This window comes from Pleurodeles waltl, chromosome 4_1 (genome assembly GCF_031143425.1).
Source record: "Pleurodeles waltl isolate 20211129_DDA chromosome 4_1, aPleWal1.hap1.20221129, whole genome shotgun sequence".
In the NCBI taxonomy this organism is placed as follows: Eukaryota; Metazoa; Chordata; class Amphibia; order Caudata; family Salamandridae; genus Pleurodeles; species Pleurodeles waltl.
The window spans coordinates 231,660,319-231,682,031 of record NC_090442.1 but is presented as its reverse complement, the minus strand read 5'-3'; the positions used below and the strand labels follow the sequence as shown (position 1 = coordinate 231,682,031).

General features: G+C 45.1%; 1 protein-coding gene across 2 annotated transcripts in view; it reads left to right on the top strand.

Annotated features, from left to right (window-relative positions):
- IPO8 (importin 8) overlaps positions 1-21,713 on the top strand; it is a 650,601-nt gene that overhangs the window by 514,667 nt on the left and 114,221 nt on the right. For both annotated transcript variants that reach the window (XM_069228192.1, XM_069228193.1), the window contains exons 20-22: positions 8,449-8,544; positions 10,666-10,886; positions 12,753-12,958. In XM_069228192.1, coding sequence (XP_069084293.1) covers positions 8,449-8,544; positions 10,666-10,886; positions 12,753-12,958 — 523 coding nt within the window. The remainder of the gene's footprint in view (positions 1-8,448; positions 8,545-10,665; positions 10,887-12,752; positions 12,959-21,713) is intronic.

The following is a 21,713-nucleotide window of genomic DNA, read 5'->3' as shown; positions in this document are numbered from 1 at the left end:
TTCTAAAGGCAGTGGTCACCTCAGCTCTGGACACCTTAGGGGCTGTCCTGACTGGTGGGTGACTCCTCCTTGTTTTTCTCATTATCTCCTCCAGCCTTGCCACCAAAAGTGGGGGAAGTCGCCAGAGGGGCAGGCATCTCCACTAGCTGGGATGCCCTGGGGTGCTGTAACAAAAGGCATGAGCCTTTGAGGCTCACCCCCAGATGTTAGTTCCTGCAGGGGGAGGTGAGAAGCCCCTCCACCCAGTATAGGCTTTGTTCCTGGCCACAGAGTGACAAAGGCATTCTCCCCATGTGGCCAGCAACTCGTCTAGTTGTGGCAGGCTGGCAGAAACTGTTCAGCCTGGCACTAGGAGTCGGACTGGTATTCAGGGGGCGTCTCTAAGATGCCCTCTGGGTGCATTTTACAATAAATTCCACACTGGCATCGGTGTGCATTTATTGTGCTGAGAAGTTTGATACCAAACTTCCTAGATTTCAGTGTAGCCATTATGGAACTGTGGAGTTCGTGTTTGACAAACTCCCATACCATATACTCCTTCTGGCTACCCTGCACTTAAAATGTCTAAGGTTTTGCTTAGACAATGTAGGAGCATAGTGCTAATGCGCATATGCCCTCACCTGTGGTATAGTGCACCCTGCCTTAGGGCTGTAAGGCCTGCTAGAGGGGTGACCTACCTATGCCACAGGCAGTGTGAGGTTGGTATGGCACTCTGAGGGGAGTACCATGTCGACCTAGTCATTTTCTCCCCACCAGCACACACAAGCTGTGAGGCAGTGTGCATGTGCTGAGTGAGGGGTCCCTAAGGTGGCATAAGACATGTTGCAGCCCTTAGGGACCTTCCCTGGCATCAGGGCCCTTGGTACCAGGGATACCATTTACAAGGGACTTATCTGGGTGCCAGGGCTGTGCCAATTGTGGGAACAAAGATACAGTTCAGGGAAAGAACACTGGTGCTGGGGCCTGGTTAGCAGGGTCCCAGCACACTTTCAATCATAACTGGCATCAACAATAGGCAAAAAGTCAGGGGGTAACCATGCCAAGGAGGCATTTCCTTACAGAGGCGTTTTGTATATTATTGTACAGAAAGGTCTATTGATCCTCTTTCTGCTTCTCTTTTTGATATCCTTCTCTTTATACTTTCCCTTTCCCAGCAGGGTTCTGCCTTGGGTCCTCTCAAGGGCTATCTTTCTGCCTTATCGGCATTCCTTCTGCTCCCTGATCAGCCTTCACTTTTCAAATCCCCATTGTACATAGATTCCTCAAAGGGCTTGTACATATGCTTCCCCCTCTGTGTTTTGTTTTTAATGCTCCAATGAAACATAAATCTGGTCCTCACATTTCTGGTGTGTGCTCCCTTTGAGCATTTACACAACTGTCCCCTCCGGCTGCTCACCATCAAAACAGCCTTTTTAGTGACAATAGCATCTGCTAGGAGGGTAAGTGAGATGCAACCTCTGTCATCAAAGCCACTGCATCTCACTTTCTATTCAGACAAGGTGTTGTTCTACCTTGACCGAACAAAAGAGTTCCTGGTGGATGACCAACTCTTTGTGGGGGTATGTAGGAGCAAAGAAGGGTCGAGCAGTAAAAAGAAGCAAACCATTTCGCGCTGGGTCGTTCTCTGCATCAAGATCTGCTACACATTGGCCAGGAAGCAGCCTCCTGAGGGCTCATTCTACCAGGGACAAAGCTGCTACCACTGCGCTAGCTCGGGGCGTTCCAGTCCTGGAGATTTGTCAGACGCCAACATGGGCATCTTTGCACACATTTGCAAGACATTACTTCCTGGACAGTCCGGTACAGAGACAGACACTTTGCCCGTTCAGTCCTGCAGGACTTTTAGTGTAGAGGAGGTATCTGCAGCCCACCGCCAGGAGGTTATGACTTGGGTATCTGTTCAAAGGTTAGGAATCTACAGCTAGATGTCTCTATCAGATGAACAAGTTACTTGCTTTCGTTAACGCATTATCTGGTAGAGGCTCTATCTAGCTGCAGATTCCTTACACCCACCCATGCCTCCCCACTCTGCGGATATGTCTAGTAGGGTGAGGGTCTATCCCTTTCAGGGCCCTAGTTTTGCACAGACAAACTGTTTGTACTTTTCATGATTCTGCGCTTCTGGCGTGAAAGTTTATGGCTAAAATAACTGACGTACCTGCGCCGAGGTGGTGCCTTTATAGGCCGCCGTGACATCACAGATGGCTCCAACGATGCTGACGACACCACGCGGAGCTGGACGATGCCACGCGGATCCGAGCGACGGCGCGCGCAGTGTATTGCTTAGCAAAACATTCCAGTCTTCTAGTCTTATCAGAAAGGCCATTGTACCAGCTTTAATACCAGCTAATCACTCTTCCTCATTCAGTTCTCCATCCATGGCATCCCTTTCTGAATCACAGTTTTTATATTCATGTAATGTTATGTCCTGTTCTGTTCTGTTGTCCTTGTAACTTCTACCACTGTTCGGTGGCATGTGTAGCTGCAGATACACATGCTGTGCATAGTCCGCCGTCTGGTGTTGGGTCGGAGTGTTACAAGTTGTTTTTCTTCGAAGAAGTCTTTTCGAGTCACGAGACCGAGGGACTCCTCCTCCTTTGTTTCCATTGCGCATGGGCGTCGACTCCATCTTCGATTGTTTTTTTTCCGCCATCGGGTTCGGACGTGTTCCTTTTCGCTCCGGGTTTCGGGACGGAAAGATAGTCAAAACTTCGGAAAACTACGTCGGTATTGTTTCGTTCGGTATCGGGTTAGATAGAATCGACACCGAATCGTGAAGAGCTCCGGTAGCCCTTCGGGGTAACTTCGACCCCCCGTCGGGGCCTGGTCGGCCCGACCGCGTGTAACATCGACACCGATGGAACGGACCCCGTTCCGATTCTGTCCTAAATGCCACAGCAAATATCCATATACAGACCAACATTTGGTCTGTAACTTGTGCCTGTCGCCCGAGCACAAGGAAGAAACGTGTGAGGCCTGTCGTGCGTTACGCTCCGTGACCGAAGAGCCAGAAGATTGCAAATGGCGTCCACGCCGACAGGACAACGAGAGTTCGAGGAACAAGGAGAAGAAGAGGAAGCCTTCTCCATCCATGAATCGGACTCGGAGGAGTTCGACGTCGAAGAAACCGTGAGTAAGACGTCGAAACAAACACCACACGGGAAAACAGACAAGGCCCAGGGGACGCACTGACAACAGGCCATGGCTCAACCCATAAAATAGGTGACCGTCCATCGGCACCGAAAAAGGGCGAACTGGTGCCGAGGTTGTCCGACTCGGGTCGAGACACAGGCACGCAGCAATCTCGGGACCGAGAAAGTGCTGCCGAAAAGGGTCGACGCCGAGACAGCAGAACCGAAGCTGCTCGACGCAGAGACAGCGGCACCGAGGATGATCGACGCCGAGAAAGCTCGACTACAAAAAAGAGAAAATTCTCCTCGGAGCCGAAAGCAAGCAAAGACACAGTTTCGGTGCCAAAAGGCCCTGCAACCGAACCGACTGCCAGCTCGTATTCAGAGGAACAATCACTGTCATCTCAAATGCGCAAACACAGATTTGAAGAAGAGTTACAAACCACTAACGTAGACCACACCCAAAAGCGGATCTTCATACAGAGTGGGACAGGGAAGATCAGCACTCTTCCCCCAATCAGGATGAAAAGGAGACTCGAGTTCCAAACTTGATGAATACATTACCAATTCAAAGTGTTGCCGTTCGGTATAACAACCGCACCAAGAGTATTTACGAAATGCCTAGCAGTAGTAGCTGCACATATCAGAAGGCAGCAAATACACGTGTTCCCCTACCTAGACGATTGGCTAATCAAAACCAACTCCCTAACAAAGTGTTCACACCACACAGAGTATGTCATACAAACCCTCTACAAACTCGGTTTCTCCATCAACTATGCAAAATCACACATTCTGCCGTGCAAAACACAACAATACTTAGGAGCGACAATCGACACAACAAATGGGATAGCCACTCCAAGTGCACAAAGGGTTCAAAATGTTTACAAGGTTATACAAGCCATGTATCCGACACAAAAAATACATGCAAAGATGGTATTAAAACTCCTAGGCATGATGTCTTCATGCATAGCCATTGTCCCAAACGCAAGACTGCACATGAGGCCCTTACAACAGTGCCTAGCATCGCAATGGTCACAGGCACAGGGTCACCTTCTAGATCTGGTGTTGATAGACCGCCAAACTTACATCTCGCTTCTATGGTGGAACAGTATAAATTTAAACAAAGGGCGGCCTTTCAAAGACCCAGTGCCACAATACGTGATAACAACAGATGCTTCCATGACAGGGTGGGGAGCACACCTCAATCAACACAGCATCCAAGGACAATGGGACGTACATCAAACAAAGTTGCATATAAATCACCTCGAATTGTTAGCAGTGTTCCTAGCGTTGAAAGCATTTCAACCCATCATAACCCACAAATACGTTCTTGTCAACACAGACAACATGACAACAATGTATTATCTAAACAAACAGGGGGGAACACACTCGACACAGCTGTGCCTCCTGGCACAAAAGATATGGCATTGGGCAATTCACAACCACATTCGCCTAATAGCACAGTTTATTCCAGGGATCCAGAATCAACTAGCAGACAACCTCTCTCGAGATCACCAACAAGTCCACGAATGGGAGATTCACCCCCAAATTCTAAACACTTACTTCCACCTTTGGGGAACACCTCAAATAGACCTATTTGCAACAAAGGAGAACGCAAAATGCCAAAACTTCGCATCCAGGTACCCACACAGGCAGTCTCAAGGCAATGCTCTATGGATGAATTGGTCAGGGATATTTGCATACGCTTTTCCCCCTCTCCCTCTCATTCCATATCTAGTAAACAAATTGAGTCAAAACAAACTCAAACTCATACTAATAGCACCAACATGGGCAAGACAACCCTGGTACACAACACTACTAGACCTGTCAGTAGTACCCCATGTCAAGCTATCCAACAGGCCAGATCTGCTAACACAACACAAACAACAGATCAGGCATCCAAACCCAGCATCGCTGAATCTAGCAATCTGGCTCCTGAAATCCTAGAATTCGGACATTTAAACCTCACCCAAGAATGTATGGAGGTCATAAAACAGGCTAGAAGGCCATCCACTAGACACTGCTATGCAAGTAAATGGAAAAGATTTGTTTGCTACTGCCATAGTAATCAAGTTCAACCATTACATGCATCTCCAAAGGATGTAGTAGGATACTTACTACATTTGCAGAAATCAAATCTGGCCTTCTCTTCCATAAAGATACACCTCGCAGCAATTTCTGCATACCTGCAGATCACACATTCAACTTCACTATTTAGGATACCTGTCATTAAAGCGTTTATGGAAGGCCTCAAAAGAATTATACCACCAAGAACACCACCTGTTCCTTCATGGAACCTCAACATCGTCTTAACAAGACTCATGGGTCCACCTTTCGAACCCATGCATTCTTGCGAAATGCAATTCTTAATGTGGAAGGTTGCATTTCTCATTGCCATTACATCTCTAAGAAGAGTAAGCGAAATTCAAGCGTTTACTATACAGGAACCTTTTATTCAAATACACAAAAATAAGGTAGTTCTAAGAACCAATCCTAAATTTTTACCAAAAGTTATTTCACCGTTCCACTTAAATCAAACAGTAGAACTACCAGTGTTCTTTCCACAGCCAGACTCGGTAGCTGAAAGGGCACTACATACATTAGACATCAGAAGAGCACTAATGTACTACATTGACAGAACAAAACTAATTAGGAAAACAAAACAACTGTTTATTGCATTTCAAAAACCTCATACAGGAAACCCAATATCAAAACAGGGTATAGCCAGATGGATAGTTAAGTGTATCCAAACCTGCTACCTTAAAGCAAAGAGAGAGCTGCCCATTACACCAAAGGCACACTCAACCAGAAAGAAAGGCGCTACCATGGCCTTCCTAGGAAATATTCCAATGAACGAAATATGTAAGGCGGCCACATGGTCTACGCCTCACACATTTACTAAGCACTACTGTGTAGACGTGCTATCCGCACAACAAGCCACAGTAGGTCAAGCCGTACTAAGAACTTTATTTCAAACTACTTCCACTCCTACAGGCTGAGCCACCGCTTTTTGGGAGATAACTACTTACTAGTCTATGCACAGCATGTGTATCTGCAGCTACACATGCCACCGAACTGAAAATGTCACTTACTCAGTGTACATCTGTTCGTGGCATTAGTCGCTGCAGATTCACATGCGCCCACCCGCCTCCCCGGGAGCCTGTAGCCGTATGGAAGTAATCTTCAACATTTGTACATTTGTAAATATATTACTTAAACTTTATTTTGTACATACTTATTCATTCCATTGCATGGGCACTATTACTAACATACACAACTCCTACCTCACCCTCTGCGGGGAAAACAATCGAAGATGGAGTCGACGCCCATGCGCAATGGAAACAAAGGAGGAGGAGTCCCTCGGTCTCGTGACTCGAAAAGACTTCTTCGAAGAAAAACAACTTGTAACACTCCGACCCAACACCAGACGGCGGACTATGCACAGCATGTGAATCTGCAGCGACTAATGCCACGAACAGATGTACACTGGGTAAGTGACATTTTCATTACTCAACACAAATCCTTGTATGAACACCTTCATGAGGTCCCATTCATTTCTTCTAGTGTTAATCTAGAAATAACCGAACATGGTGATATGAACTTCTAGCTGCAGATTCCGCACATTTTGAATATACCCCGGGTGCCACTCCGGATCCGGAACTTTTCAGCGGTATTTGTGTGTGCTGATTTGTGATGCTGTGCAGTTCTGCACTGAAACTGTCCTGCTCCGGAAATGGCATGTTGAGTCTATATAGGCACCACTCCCTTGCACTGGAATCAGTTCCTTTCTTTCAGCACCACATGACATAGATCCAGGGCTCTCTCTTGTATCTTTAAGACTCCTATTAGCTCTTTACATTGTAAATCAGTGTTCAAGGGAAAGGTCATCTCCCAAAACGACAGCTTTTAAACCTTGTAGGGTTTCAAAGCTGTGACAAACCCTCATCAGGTTTGGCTGTCGTGCCTTGGATCGAGTTACGACTCTAAGGCCTGCAGCAATTGCCTGTTGATGAACCCAAAGTCCTTCTGAGACCGTAAGGCAAAATTGTACTTTGCCAAGACCTGGAAGACTCTGCGTCTAGACCACTCCAAGCAGAAGTTCAATCCCTTTCCAGATTCAGAAGTCTCTGGAGTCGTTCAAGGGATCGATCTTAGTCTCGATCAAAGTCATCAGGTGAATAAGAAAAAAAGCACAAGAAATCTCGACTCAGCCCCTTCCCTCTATTTTCACTCTCCTGAGACAGCATGGGGTGGAGTGATACTTCTCAATCTCGCTCCTGAAGTTTGTCGATGTCTGATCCTATCCCTCAACTTGTTCTGATTCAACACAAGTTTTTGGGGCTGTCGCCTACAGATCAAGGAGTTTCTCGTGGCCATCATTCTACTTTTTGGTTCCTTGCCTAATCCCTATGGCGTGCCTTCGGGCCTCATAGAGTCCGAGAGACCCTGTATACTGACAGGATCACCCTCTGCGCCGTTTGGACGCCCAAGCCGATCATAGAGCTACCTTCTGCCCCAGTTGTGCTCCACCTCCGAGGTACATGGTAGTTTCCGGAAGACTAGGTACCCATTGTACTCTTTAAGTCAGCTCACACCACTTCACCCTCAACTGATGCCGTGCACGGCTGCTGTTTGAGAATGACTATGTTATAGTGTTTTTTTGCCACCTTTAATCCTGGTGCTTCAAGGAGCAGGTTGCCCCTTTATGGTGGAGGAATTGTCAAAGACCTTCATGATCTGGGCGCATACTTGGGCGTTTCAGTAAATATGGCTTACTGCATGAGCTGGATGAGGTGGGATCTCTCAGCTTGTCCATCCCTGAAATCCACCTTTGTACGTGGCCTGCCAGCAGTCATCTCTCTGTTCATTTTGGTTAATCAAGCTGTGATTCCTTCCTCCACTCTTACTTTTACTTCATAAATCGGTTTCACTTGTACTTGCTCAGACCCTCTACCCATCTCCTGATTGCTTACTTTACTATTTATGCAGTTTTTATGTAGGCATGCTTCCAAAGTTCCATTGTTCGCACCAGGAAAGTCATATGATATATACGCAGGCTTTTGTAAGAGTTGATGCAAGTGTCAATGTTTCCTGGCTTATAAGTGCAGGCACCCCAGCTCTAAGGGACTGACCCATTGTTCACATGGATATACATTACATGCTTTTGACATTTCCAAAAGCTCGAATTACTTAGATGGGGATAACAAAAATCTTGTTTAGAATATTTAGAAAATGAAATTAACCTAGAGCTGATGCAATGTGTTTTAAAATCTGCACTTTTATACATTTTAGTGAGATGTTCTTTATCTTTTCTTAGGTGTTAACTGGGGATGCTGGGGAAGATGCAGAATGCCACGCAGCAAAGCTCCTTGAAGTCATTGTGCTTCAGTGTAAAGGAAGAGGAATAGATCAGGTACTATTTTCGGGACAAGGCTCTGTACCTTGACAGATACAGAGGGATGAGATGATGGTTTTGCTATTGGATGGTGGGGTTTGGTTAATCTTTTTTACACGTATACTCACTTTATGATGATCCTCTATGGCTTTCATTTTGGCTAAAGAAGTAAAAAGGGTGTTTCCTGTTGCATTTGTTGTGTGCTCTTTTGTCAGTAACTAACATTAGTACGTGAAATTGGAGAAACCCAAGTGAATGTTGATAAATTTACGTTGTTCTGCCATTATAGAGTTCAATGATGATGTAATGAATTGCAGTCAGTAGTAAACAGGCTAAGCAGCGGTGCTACCTTGGTCCTTCCCTCAAGGCACGTAATACCTTGTTAATGTAATGTAAGATGAACTGGTATAAGTGCTTCCTGTAAGGTAACAATCTATCATACATACAATTTCCAGAATATCAAAAAGGGAGAAAGATGGCACCTGCAAAGTGTTTCCTTTCAACTGTTAAAGTTAGGAAAAAAGTGACAGCAGTTGCAATGGAATGAAAACAATATGACTGGATGATAATACATGTTTTTTGTATTGTGGGTTCTTCATTGCTACTGAAATGTGTTGGTTGGAACTTCTCCTTTAATGTGCAAGTTGTCTCATTTTGTGACGAGGGTCTGGTGTGACTAGCTTCACTTTTGTGAAAGTTGTGGCATGCTCTGATATTGTGATTCGGCGTAATTTGCCTCTGAGTGGGTCCTGCTAGAGTGTTATGTACCATTCCATACTCTGTTCTATAATAAGTTGATAACAAGAGCAAAGGCCATGTTAAAACCCATGCCAACAGTTATGCTATGGCATACCCTTCAGTCATGTCAATAGGTATTGAGTGCAGGTCTGCTGGGCACAAGGCCTGGTCAACGCCTGTGCTCCATATGCAGTATCTCTGGCCTTAGTGTTGTAGGCGAGGTTCAGGTGTGGCTGAACTCCATGCCCTGTGAACAGTGCCTGCAAAGCATGGGTGAGACAGCGCACTGCACCAATTGCTATCATAGGTACTAGACGTAGTATTCCCTATGCCCAGACGCCAGAGGTCCACGCAATGGATGGAGATTTTACCTTGCAGCTAGACCTGACTACTTTTTGCTGGGAGACCAGGTTCAAATCAGAGCCTCTGCTCAACATTCTGTGAATCTTGGCAAATCACTTAATTTCCTTATCCCTGTAAAAGAATGTAATTCAATCCTCTTCTTTTGCCAAAAAGAAATCCATACCCAGTGAGTACTTAAGGAAAAGTATATCATTACACAACCTAATGAATTTCTGCAAAAAATGATGATGGTACATATAGTACATACTATGTTATGGAAATTTTTACTTATTCTTTAAAAAGTCTGAAGTTGAAGTTTGGTTGTTTGTGAGCCACTCAATTTTATCAGTTTTGGGTCGCTACACAAAACATCAAAGCATTTTTCTTTAATGTATATTTTGCTCTTTGGAATTATCAGGGAATCCATTCTTTTTCATATTAACATTTGCTGTGCCTGGTACTTAATGCACTTTACAGTGCATAACCGCTCCTTAATATTACCCAACAATTTTAGTGCGAAGTTTGTGTATATGAATGAAAATGTATTACCCTTTCAAAGATTAGACTCTTAAACTGTTAGACAAGTGTGGTTTGCTTGCCTGCTTTTTGTTGGTTTTGCTTTGCTCCGTTTCCTTTAATGTAGCTTCTACGTGGCGTGAGTGAGAGCAGAATGCCCTCTAGATGAGATTCATATCATCTTTATATAAAACTAAGATGCTCATTTTAAATGTTGTCTTGGAAATCCTCTCATTACGGTGTAATGGCAGAGTCTGTGGATCTCTGCAATGCATGGGTAGCGGTTAGGAAGATACCAGGAGATACAGATGCACTGTGACCCTTTAGCCTTTATATAATTTATACTGTACAATATGATGGGATTCAAATCAGATGTGCTTCCGAGTCTAGAAATGAGTAAGATCAAGGTATGTGCCAGGCCATGCAGTGTCAAAGTGTGCAGCTCATGTGCCCCCCTCCAGCATCAGGGTGGGGAATATAACTCACTGTACATATGCAACCCTTTACTTACAAATGTTGACCTACTTTTTTGTTTTTCTTTAGTGTGTTCCGCTGTTTGTAGAAGCAGTGTTGGAGCGGTTAACTCGTGGCGTTAAAACAAGTGAGCTTCGTACTATGTGTCTACAAGTGGCTATTGCAGCTCTTTTTTACAACCCTGAACTTCTTCTGCACACGTTGGAAAATATTAGATTCCCACATAACTCTGAGCCAGTCACAGCACAGTTTGTTAACCAGTGGATAAATGACACTGATTGTTTTCTTGGGCAAGTATTCCTTTTCCTTCAAGATATTTACTAAGTATAGTTTGGTTGCACAAACCTCTCAAGAAAATTGAATTACATGGTGATAAATAGCTAGCCAATGTTTGCCAGAGGGTATCCTTTCCTTTGCTGTATACATTCTTCGGTCCCAGACAATGCATTACTGTGTTTGGAAAGTCCATGTAAGGGTGGGTGGTTCATCCTTCTTTCTGTCCCTTAGCCCTTCTCGCCGCTCAGGTATGTTTTTCTTTACTGCAATGAATAATTGATACTCCCTTGCCAGCTGTTCGGACATGTTGCACTTTGCTTAGTTTTAATTTAGATCGCTAGAAAATAAGTTTAAAGTTCTGTTTTTATTAGCACACTTAGGTAAGCTTTTGCTAATTGCTTGACTGATTCTAATGAGGTATATAGCTACGAACTTTGTCTTTCTTTAAATGCTTGGTGTCTTTTAGCACATTTTCATTTCTCCACACTCCACGTTCTTGCTGTTTTCATTGCCTATGAAACAGCTTATTGTACTCTCCAGGACTAAAACAGACTGAGCAGACCACGTCCTGCCTTGCAGCAGTGGCCCCTCCATATAAAAGTGACAATTTTTGAGGAGCCACTTAGGGACTGGAATATTTGGTATATTTATACATAAAATGAACAATGTCCAACACATAATTTGAAAATACAATCTGTAGAGTTAATCAAGTCCTATAGACGACCCGTATAGCCAACACCTAAAATTGCAGTGTAATGTCTGCCCAATTTGCTGGTCAATCAGACACTTGGGATGCGGTTATAATACATCTGTAGTACGGTAATACAATAAGAGTTGGTCAGTGATCTCCACAGGATAAAAAGCTTGATGGGTACATTGCATGCCAAAACATAAGCAAAGAACCAATGCCTGTGGGCTAGCAATCAAAACACAAAATGGTGTATCCCTTGCAGTGTACAGAAACTATCTGAGGAATGTAGGTGACCAACAGGTGGACACACTCATGTCATCTATGAAGGTCATCTTCAGGATTGTTTTTGTAAACTATGTGATGACTTTTGTTTATTTCAGAGTGTGTTTGTTGTATACATGTCCTGCTTTGGCTTAATATTCTGCAAGCTATTTAATTTAATTTGATTTACATTTGGAGGAAGTGTATTTTTTTAATTTCAATTCTGAAGAGCAGTTTATCTTGAAAGATGTTTCCATAATTTATGCATAGTACTGCTTTAATAATGATAAATTCGACTAGTGTACTTCATTAGGTTTTTATGTTTGTGTACTCATGACCCTTACTAGTCTTACTTAGTTCCCACCGTTGTTGAAAGAGGGCACGCACATCATAGCTCACTAGAGGCTTTGCTTCTTGTGAGACTTGGCAAAGCCTCACACTCAAAAATGGTAATTAATAGCTTATTACACTGAGGCTAAGCTGTGATCTCATGAGAGTAGTGGGTGCCTCTTTTGGGGCAAGCTTCTGTCAGAATGTACCGAAGGTGATTAAGGACTATAAGTAAATTACAGGAGTTCCTACAATTCCTTCATTCCCCATGCTTCCAAATGTGTAATCATTATAAAGAAACAATACTAGATAGCGCTGCTGTTCCTTCTGTGGTGCCACTTAGATTTGAGTATGGAAAGGAGAAGTGGAGAGCACAGGTAAAAATATAGCGAAACTGTCATCAATGTTGCTTGGGATCCTTTGCTGAGTCCCCTGCACGGTTCTCATGTTGACCGCAGTGCAAGAGAGACTCCTAATTAAAGATAGATGTTTTCGTGACTTATGTGATGCTATTATTGCTTGTGGTATTCTACGGCGAGCAGCAGATGTGCTTTTCATTTGGCCTTGTCAGTAACATTACCCATGTGCCTTTTTTCAGACTTCACGATCGGAAGATTTGTATAATAGGACTTTGTATCCTAATGGAGTTACCGAATAGGCCGCCTGCTGTGGATGCTGTGGCAGATGTAATCATACCATCCATTCTTCTTTTGTTTCTTGGATTGAAGCAAGTGTACACAACTAGAGAGCTAAACGAACACAATCATTCTTCCAAGAGGACAAAAACTATCTTAGATGACAATGGTAAGCATAACTAATTATTTAGTTTGTATTTCTCTGGGGTTTTACTTAGCAAATATTGATTTTAGGGCACTTAATCTTAATTTTCAATGCAAAAGGCTTTTTGTGCATGTTACTATCTCAGACGTAGTCTATTGTAACTTAGGTGGAACTATGGTACAATGAACTGCATTCTAAATTCCAGCCAGTTTTTCAGGCAAAGGTGTCAGTCAGAGCAGGATGAGAGGTTCATGCTTTATCAAACTACCTGGGGCTGTCTAAACCCAATACACAGAAAATAATATTTTGGTGTAATATGACAGTATGTTTAGTCTATTCTATAAACCATCGAAGTGTAAGCCTTTTATTATTATGTTATAGAACATGGTTCCTCTATATCTTGCTTTCTTATGTGCACATTTAAGGTTTAAATTTAGTATTTAATTGTTATCATTTAAATCAGATGTAAACTATAAGTGAAGTTTCTGTGGTGAAGTTCAAATCTTAGGGCCTTACTTAGAGTTGGGCAGATGCTGGACATTAATAAAAAAGTGGCAGATATTCTGTCTACAATATGAAGAGTTATTTGAGGTCAGTGGCACTCTAAATACTATGGGAAGGACATATGCCACTCTGGTGGCTTTGCTGCTGCACCAACCAGATGTACTTTACTGGCACAAATACTCTGACTCTGCGTTTCAAGCCAGTATAATGTGTTTTCCAATGTTCTACTCCATTTTAGGAGTCGGAAAAATCAGACCCTCTGACCTAGGTTGCTGCTTTAGCCTTATTCTGTAGGGCTTGGCCTCGGTGAGTAATGGGAGGGGTCACTGGGCACTTTAGAATACCAGCCTGAAGAACAAGATATGGACTGGTCTAAATAACTGGGTGATACAAGGAGACTGGACATGTCTCCAGATATCAGCATGCTTTCTCCCCCTACTGTGGCTACAGAAGAGGGAGCTACCAATGCTATGGGTATGCAAAGAGTGGCTGAGGTCTTTGACCTTCGGTTGCCCTCTCAAGACCAGCATCTTGACAGAAGTGCTGCAAGTGGAAGCTCCAACCTCTGAACCCCTGCTCCCGTTCAACAAAGCCCTCACCGGTGTCCTTCTGGGGACCTGGTCCAATCCCAGCACATGGGCTCCTGTAAATAGGACAATTTCCCACCGCCCCACCCCAGGGAACCCAAACTTCCTCATCCAACACCTCACCCCATAGACCTTGGGGGGTCCAAGCTTCTACTTCCCATGGTACTCACCTGGACAGGGATTCCAAGAGACTGGATAGTTTAGTTAAGAAAAAGTTTTCTTCTGCCAGCCTCGCATTGCGATCAGTGAACACTACATGCTTATTGAGCCACTCTTCCTCATTGTGATAAATGATTTCCCAAATGCTGCCCAGGCCATTCTGTCCCAAGCAGTCACAGATGGGAGAAAAGCAGCAAAGTTTACTGTACACTGGGCAGAGTGGTTTCAACTACGGTGGCAGTCGGACATAACACCTGGCTGGGAACATCTCGTTTTTCTGGGATGTCCAGGCTTCCCTCATGGACATGCCCGACGATGGCACCTGCCTCTTTGGAGACAAGGCAGACTCGGTGATGTAGCACTCTAAGGACTCGTGGGCTACAGTCAAGCCCTTAGGCCTCTCAGCTGCCCAGTGTTATCCCCAGTCTGCCTTTTGCTCCTTTCGTGGCCACGGAAGGGTTTTTTCGACATTGGCCAACCCTATACCAGCTACCGGGCCACCCAACTGCGCAAACCCTATCCCAGCCACCGGGCTGCACAAGCTTCTCAGCTTCTGCATGGATGAGGGACCGGTCCCTACTGATCCTGTGGGTCGAGTAACTGGCGGTCTGGTCCAACCACAACTTAACCCCCATTCCTACACCCCTGGCAGCTACAGCCTCCAAACCCTTCTAATCTTGCCCTTTTTGGTCATTCATGTCCTGTTGATGGCAGGATCCACCAATATCTCCACTAGTGGTAGTCTGAAACATCAGACAGGTGGGTTCTACAGATCATTCGAAGGGGCTACTCCCTCCCCTTTGAAACCACTACTCCCTCCATGTCTCCATCCTACGACTGGCTGACGGAGGATCATTTGTCCTTGCTTTGCAAGTAAGTTATGGCTGAATTGGCCAAGGGAGACGTAGGGAGGGTTCCAGTGCCAGAAGTAGGCTGTGGTGGCTATTCCCATTACTTTCTGGTCTCCAAAAAGGACAAGGGTCTTCATCCTATACTGGATCACTGAACCCTCAAATACTTCCTGAAAAAGGAGAAGTTCAAAATGCTCACATTGGTTCAGATCTCATCTACCCAGGAGACTGGATAGTAGCATTAGACTTGCAGGATGCCTATTTTCACATCACTATCCTGCCTGTTCATTGGCGCTACTTGTGGCTTACAGTAGGCCACAGGCATTTTTAGTTCACCAAGCTCCCTTTAGGCCTTATCAGCGCCTCTGAGGTTGTTCACCAGGGTGATGGCAGTGGTCGCAGCTCATCTGCAGAGATCAAATGTGCCCGTCTATCTCTATATTGATGACTGGCTGTTGAAGGCGGGCTAGCCCCAGGTTGTCCTCTACCATTCCAGACTACGCGAACCTCCTGCATTCGCTGGGGTTCACTATAAATGTGCCAACATTACACCTGACTCCCTCCCAGGCGCTCCCTTTCATCGGAGCTGTTCTGGATTCAGTGCAGTTTCGGGCTCATCCTCCCGACCAGCAAGTCTAGGATATTCAGGCTGTGATAGGAATGTTTCAGCCTCTATCCTGGGTTTCGGTGAGACTGACTCTGAGGCTGCTGGGCCTCATGGCCTACTGCTGGTGACACATGCCAGGTTGCATATGTGGGCTCTGTAGTGTGACCTGAAGTTCCAGTTGGCCCAGCATCTGGGGAATCTCTCAGACATGGTCCAGATCTTGGAGAGAACTGCAAAGGACCTACAGTGGTGGCTAACGTACCGCGATTGGTTCAGAGGCCGACTCTCCTACCAGATCTCACAGGAGTGAAAGTTGCGCCACTCCTGGGATGGGGCAGCCATTTGGGAGAGGTGGAGATCTGAGGACTCTGGTGCGGGAAGGCACCCTTTATGACATGGTTAGCCCCCCACATTTTTCCCGGTTTCTGATGTGGCTTCTACTGTTAGTGCACTAGATTCCTGCTAACCAGTTCCCAACGGCCAAATCTCTTTCCCCAAAACTGCACAGTTGCTGTGCACAATTGGCACACTCTTTAGCACCCCCTGTAAGTCCCTAGTTAATGGTACTTCTGTTACCTAGGGCTTGGGGTTCTAAGGAAGGTCTTTGAGGGCTTCTGCACCAGTTGTGCCCAGGGACAAAGTCACTAAACCCACACAGTGCTGCCATTGCAGGCTGCGTATGTTGGTGCAAGCTAAATTGAAAACAAGACTTGTCACACACATCTCTGTTCCAGATACCCTATCACTGCATGTACCAGGTGTAAGTCACTCCTAAGGCAAAGTACATCCATGGCACATGTGAAAGCATCTATGCATGAGCAGATATGCCCCTGCTATGTCTGTTGATTCAGAGACCTAATAAGTGAAAATGAAATCTATTTTAAATGCATGTGCTGGACACTGGTCATTACGAGCTCCTCAGCTACATGATGGTTTCTCTGAATATAGGGCTGGTTGGTATCAATTCATAATTAACAAACCCTCAATGATGCCAGTGAGGGATTTATTAATAGATGCAGCCAGAGGGCACCTTAGAGGTGCCCCCTGAAAACCTACCAACTACTAGTGGGTTGACTGATTGGTCCTGAAAGCCACCATAAACGCGTTTGTGGCCTCCAAAGGTGAGAGCCAGCGCTCTCGAGGGCCAGAGACAAATGCCTGCACTGGGTGAAGGTGTTATCACTTCACCCAGGCATGATGGACATTCCAGGGCGGGAATCTTCAAAGACCTAGCCAGCTTTGTAATGCGACCCAGGTCTCACCAGATGGTGATGACTGGCCCCCCTCCCCCTGTCCTGACCCCACTTTTGGCAGCAGCACAGGCGGGGAAGTTAGGCAGATTAGAAGGTGTTCCCTTTTCATGCCAGTCCCACCTCAAAAGTGGGCAAGCTGAAGTGGGTACTACTTTTTAAATTCCTCCATCTTGTTTGGAGGATAGCGTTATACCCACCCTAAAGGTGGGCAGCTCATTGGCTACCACCTGGCAGTCCCTGTAATGCCCTTAATTGAGTAATTAAGGTGGCACACCCGAACCCTAGAACTCAGAGCCTGACTGCCTACGAAGCAAGGACAAAGAAGAGTTGCACCTGCAGAAAAGGAAAAGAAGAAGCAACTGACTTGGAACCAGCCCCCTCTAGCCTCCGTGCTGACCTCGACGGACTCTGCCAAAAGACGACTCATCCGTCAACTTAGCCTCCAAGAACCCCAGGAGGGCATGCCTGCCTTCTACTAAGACTCATGCTCCCATGAGCAGTGGAACCGGTCTGCAACAAAGTTTCAAGAAAGGACTCTGCAGCCCCTGGAACAAGAGCCCGATACCTAAAGTGACCTCTGCGCCAGACAACCGCGACCCGAGTAAAGCCAGCCAATGGTGCCAGCCAAGTACCCCAGCTGTCTAGAGTCGGTCTACTCAGGTTTCACCCCTCTTGGACTCCCCCAAGTTGCCTGCAGCCCCCCCCCCCTCCTGCAGCCTTGTGGTGAGAGGAAACCTGTCACCTCCAGCAACCACTTAACCCGTCGCCCCTGGCCCCATCTGAGATGGGTCATTGGTGCTAGCAACATCCCCCGCTCCCTCGAGCTTGAGTCCACCCCTGTCGGACTCCCCGACTGTGCCTGCAGCCTCAACACGCAAGACCCAATGACTGCGAGAACTGCCGGACGAGAAAACATGACTCCTAAAAACACTCCTGTATCCGTCACCCTTGGGCACAGGAAAAGAGATCCAATGGTGCACCTACGTCCAGAGCACACCAAGGCTATTAATTACCTGCTTGTTGTCCCTGATTGGCTTTCCCAACCAGAGCCTGTAGCCTGTTTTTCACAAGGTCCAACTCCCATAGAGAACCATTGGGCACCTGACGCCTTATTGCACTCCTGCACCCAGACGCCCGGTCTGACCTGTTGGTATGGTTCCGATCAGTGATGAATCAATAATTGTATTAATTAATAAAAACCATAAAACATTCCATCCCGTAAGGATAGTACAAGGCATGATCAATGCAATAAATACATTAACCCCTGTATGGTTCCGTTTCCATTATGCAGCGGATTGTATAAAAGAGGGTTAAAACAAATTAAAAGACAAAGTGACCCACCCACCATCGTTCATAATCTATCGAAATTATGGTGGGAATCATTCATGAATCAGTTCATGAATCAAATTTTAAGGGGTTCTTAGGCCGCCATAAAAATAATTTAAAAAAGAGTTCTATCACAATATTCTAGTGCAGGCCTTATGCCAAAATGAAATTGGCATTATGATTGAGGTGAACAGAAAGTGTATAACATTCCATCTGCCGATCATTGAGTAGAACTTCAGCACAGGGGGTACATTAGACCATGTTTCCAGGAAGCAGAGTTTCAGAAAACGTTTGATATTAAAAGTTACTATCTTAAATAACGTTTAAAGTTGGGCAAAAAGTGCATTACATTTCTTCTGCATGGTAGCTAAATACCAATCAGATGTTAAGTAATTAATCATTAAAAACAGGATACGTATCATAAACCAAATCCCTATAATGGAGCTCAGAGAGGGTAGAGATCAGGGATGATATGAAAAACCACTGAGACCCATTGTCCGCCTGCCCTGCTGCTTGCCCAGATGCCAGGATCACTAGAATCTGGATGAAGCTGTAAGTGAAGTAAAAAATTTCTAGAAATTTGACCAGCCTGATGTTTATTATTTCTTTTCTTGGATCAGATGCTTCAATTAGGGCCGGTCCACATGCTCAGATCCCTAGGGCATTGATTTCCTCTTTCATCAGATTTCTTCTTTGAATAGCCACGGCGGGACAAATACATACCACGTGCACCAACGTTTCCACCGCCAGATGGCATAAGCGGCATTCCTGGTTCTCTCTTTGAGTCTTCTTCTACCATTTTGATAAGAAGTATAACGTTGCAAATCTCCAAGCCTTAGCCTTAAAAAAACTTTGCTTAATTTTCAAATAGGGTGCGGCCATAATTGGTGATTCTTTATATACTTTTTGTATTAAGAATCAGCCATCCATGAGACCTTTGGGTAGTTCCTCCACATCATCTAGCCAGCTATGTAGCTTAATTGATTTGTTCACTGCTTTCCTAAATACTAGGCTAGACAGAGTATGGTCCCATAGGTCACCCAGATCCAGCCGATTTCCAGATACTCCTTATAGTTACTATTGCCCCTCTCAAGGTTAATTTCCTGCCATACTAGATTAGCTAGCGCCCTTTCTGGGGAATGCCGCAGTTTATGGCAACATTTTATAAATGCTGCAGATCTAGCCAGCGACTGCCTTACTAGCGAAAATGTGGGCAGGGGATGTTGACCTAGGTAACCGAAAAGCTTGCTTGTACGATTTTACCATTAGTTTATCCAAGAGAACTTCCTCACCCCCTCCATTATTTCTGTACCATGAAAAGAGCGTTGGTAGTAGTTTCACTCTAATAACTGCTGCTAACGGTTTAAGGTTATGCCCATGGACGGTCTTTAATAAAGTTCCAAAGCCATGATTGAGAGCTTGAGCTTTATCCCTTATTACTTCCCTGTGACATGCATACATTCCTCTTGAATCTATCTTGACCCCTAGATACGTGTAAGTGGCTAGTTCCTCTGTTAACTTTCCATTTAAATGCCAATTACGCTGATTAGAGGGTCTACTATTAAGGACAACCACTTTTGTATTACTCTAGTATATTTCCAGCTCATTGATCTTTGTATACCCTCCTAAGCTAGTCATCAATTTTTGCATCTCTATTTTACAATTGCTAAGCAAAAGCAGGTCATCTGGATATAACATGTTGGATAGCTGGTGACCACCAAGAGTAGTTGAATGGGCTGTTTAGCACTCGGGGGAGGTCTGATCAGTGCCCAGTACTTCCCTTGCTTCCTGAGCTCAACCCTGTAAGTCGTTGTTAGACCTGTGTTTGCTGAACATTGTTTTCCTCCATAGGATAACATTGAGGGAACTCTGAAAAATCCACTAAGTGTTGATTTCTGAAAATGCTTAAAAGTCTACTTACCTGATTAAGAAGTTCTTGGTTTTGAAACATTTATAAAAATAATTTCTATTTTTGTAAATTGGTCTCTGATTTATTCTTTGAGTGTGTACAACAAATGCTTAGCACTATCCTAGGATCAGCCTAACTGCTCGCCTACACTACCACAAAATAGAGCATTAATCCTTTCACCTCTGCAAAACCAATTGGTGATCCACTGGACTCTCTGCTTAGTGTCCTTGAGTTTAGTGCAGTATATAGAGCGCCATCTTCCTACATCTGATCTCTGGCGGAATCCAGACTCCACATCAACATGCTATAACTTTGTGTGAACCAACTGCCATTGAAAGCCTTCTTACCCTCCATCAAGGGAAGGCTAGTGTAAGTGTTCACAGGCAACACCTCCTATGTGGTACTGCAACAAACCGAGTGGAGTGGGATCATGGACCCTCTGTCAAGAAGCCCTATGTTTCTGGACATGGTTGGAATACCAGGACATATCCTTGGTTGTTCAACATCTCTGGCAGGTTATTTGAACGCCAGAGCGGACAAACTCAGCTGTCAATGCCTAGCGGATCACGAGTGGCGGCTTCCCCCGGAGGTGGTGCAAGGTCTCTTTTGGCAGTGGGGAGAGCCTTGGTTAGATCTGTTCACCTCCACAAGAATACACAGTGTCAGCAGTTTTGCACACTGGAGTTTCCAAGGCGGCTCTCACTTGGTGATACTTTTCGTCTCAAGTGGAGCTAACGCCTCCTTTACCCCTTTCCGCCGATACCAATCCTGCCCAGAGTTCTCAAAGAAGATCAGGAACAACTGGGCTCAAGTCATCCTTGTGTCTCTGGACTGGACATGAAGAGTCTGGTACCCTGAGCTTTTGAATATGAGTGTCGATCCTCCGATGAGGCTGACCCTTCAAGAGGATCTTCTGATGTAGCAACAGGGGAGGGTCCTCCACCCGAACCTGTCAACTCTTCTCCTTCTTGTGAGGAGATTGAGTGGCAGCAGTTGATAGCTTTCAGTCTTCCTCCCGAAGCCTGCACTGTTATTCTGGCAGTCAGGCGTCCATCCACCAAGACGATATACGTCTGCTGTTGGATGCGATTTGTATCATATTGTACAGAAAAGTCAGTTCACCCACTTTCTGCTACCCTTTGTGACATTTTGCTTTGAGCTCTGCTTTGGATAATCTAAAGGGTTATCTTTCTGCTCTGTCTGCCTTCTGGTGGCTGCCTGATCAACCTGATTTTTGAAGGGTGTTGTTCGTATGTTTTCCCCATCTCCCTTCATCATGCCTCAGTGGGACCTTAGCTTGGTTATCATATTCTTGATGTGCACTCCCTTCAAGCCTGTGCACAATTATCCCCTTATGTTGCTTACCATTAGAACAGCCTTTCTTGTGGCAATTACATCAGCCCAGAGGGTGAGTGAGCTGCAGGCTTTATCTTTTAAGCCTCTGTTCTTATCTGCCATTTTTACAGGCAAATTGGTGCTTTTCACTATGTCCTCTTTCCTGTTGAGTGTGTTATGTGGGCCCATCAGTCACCTTGCCCACTTTCTGCGCTTCTCCCAATCCCTCTAAAGAAGAGGAGTGACTC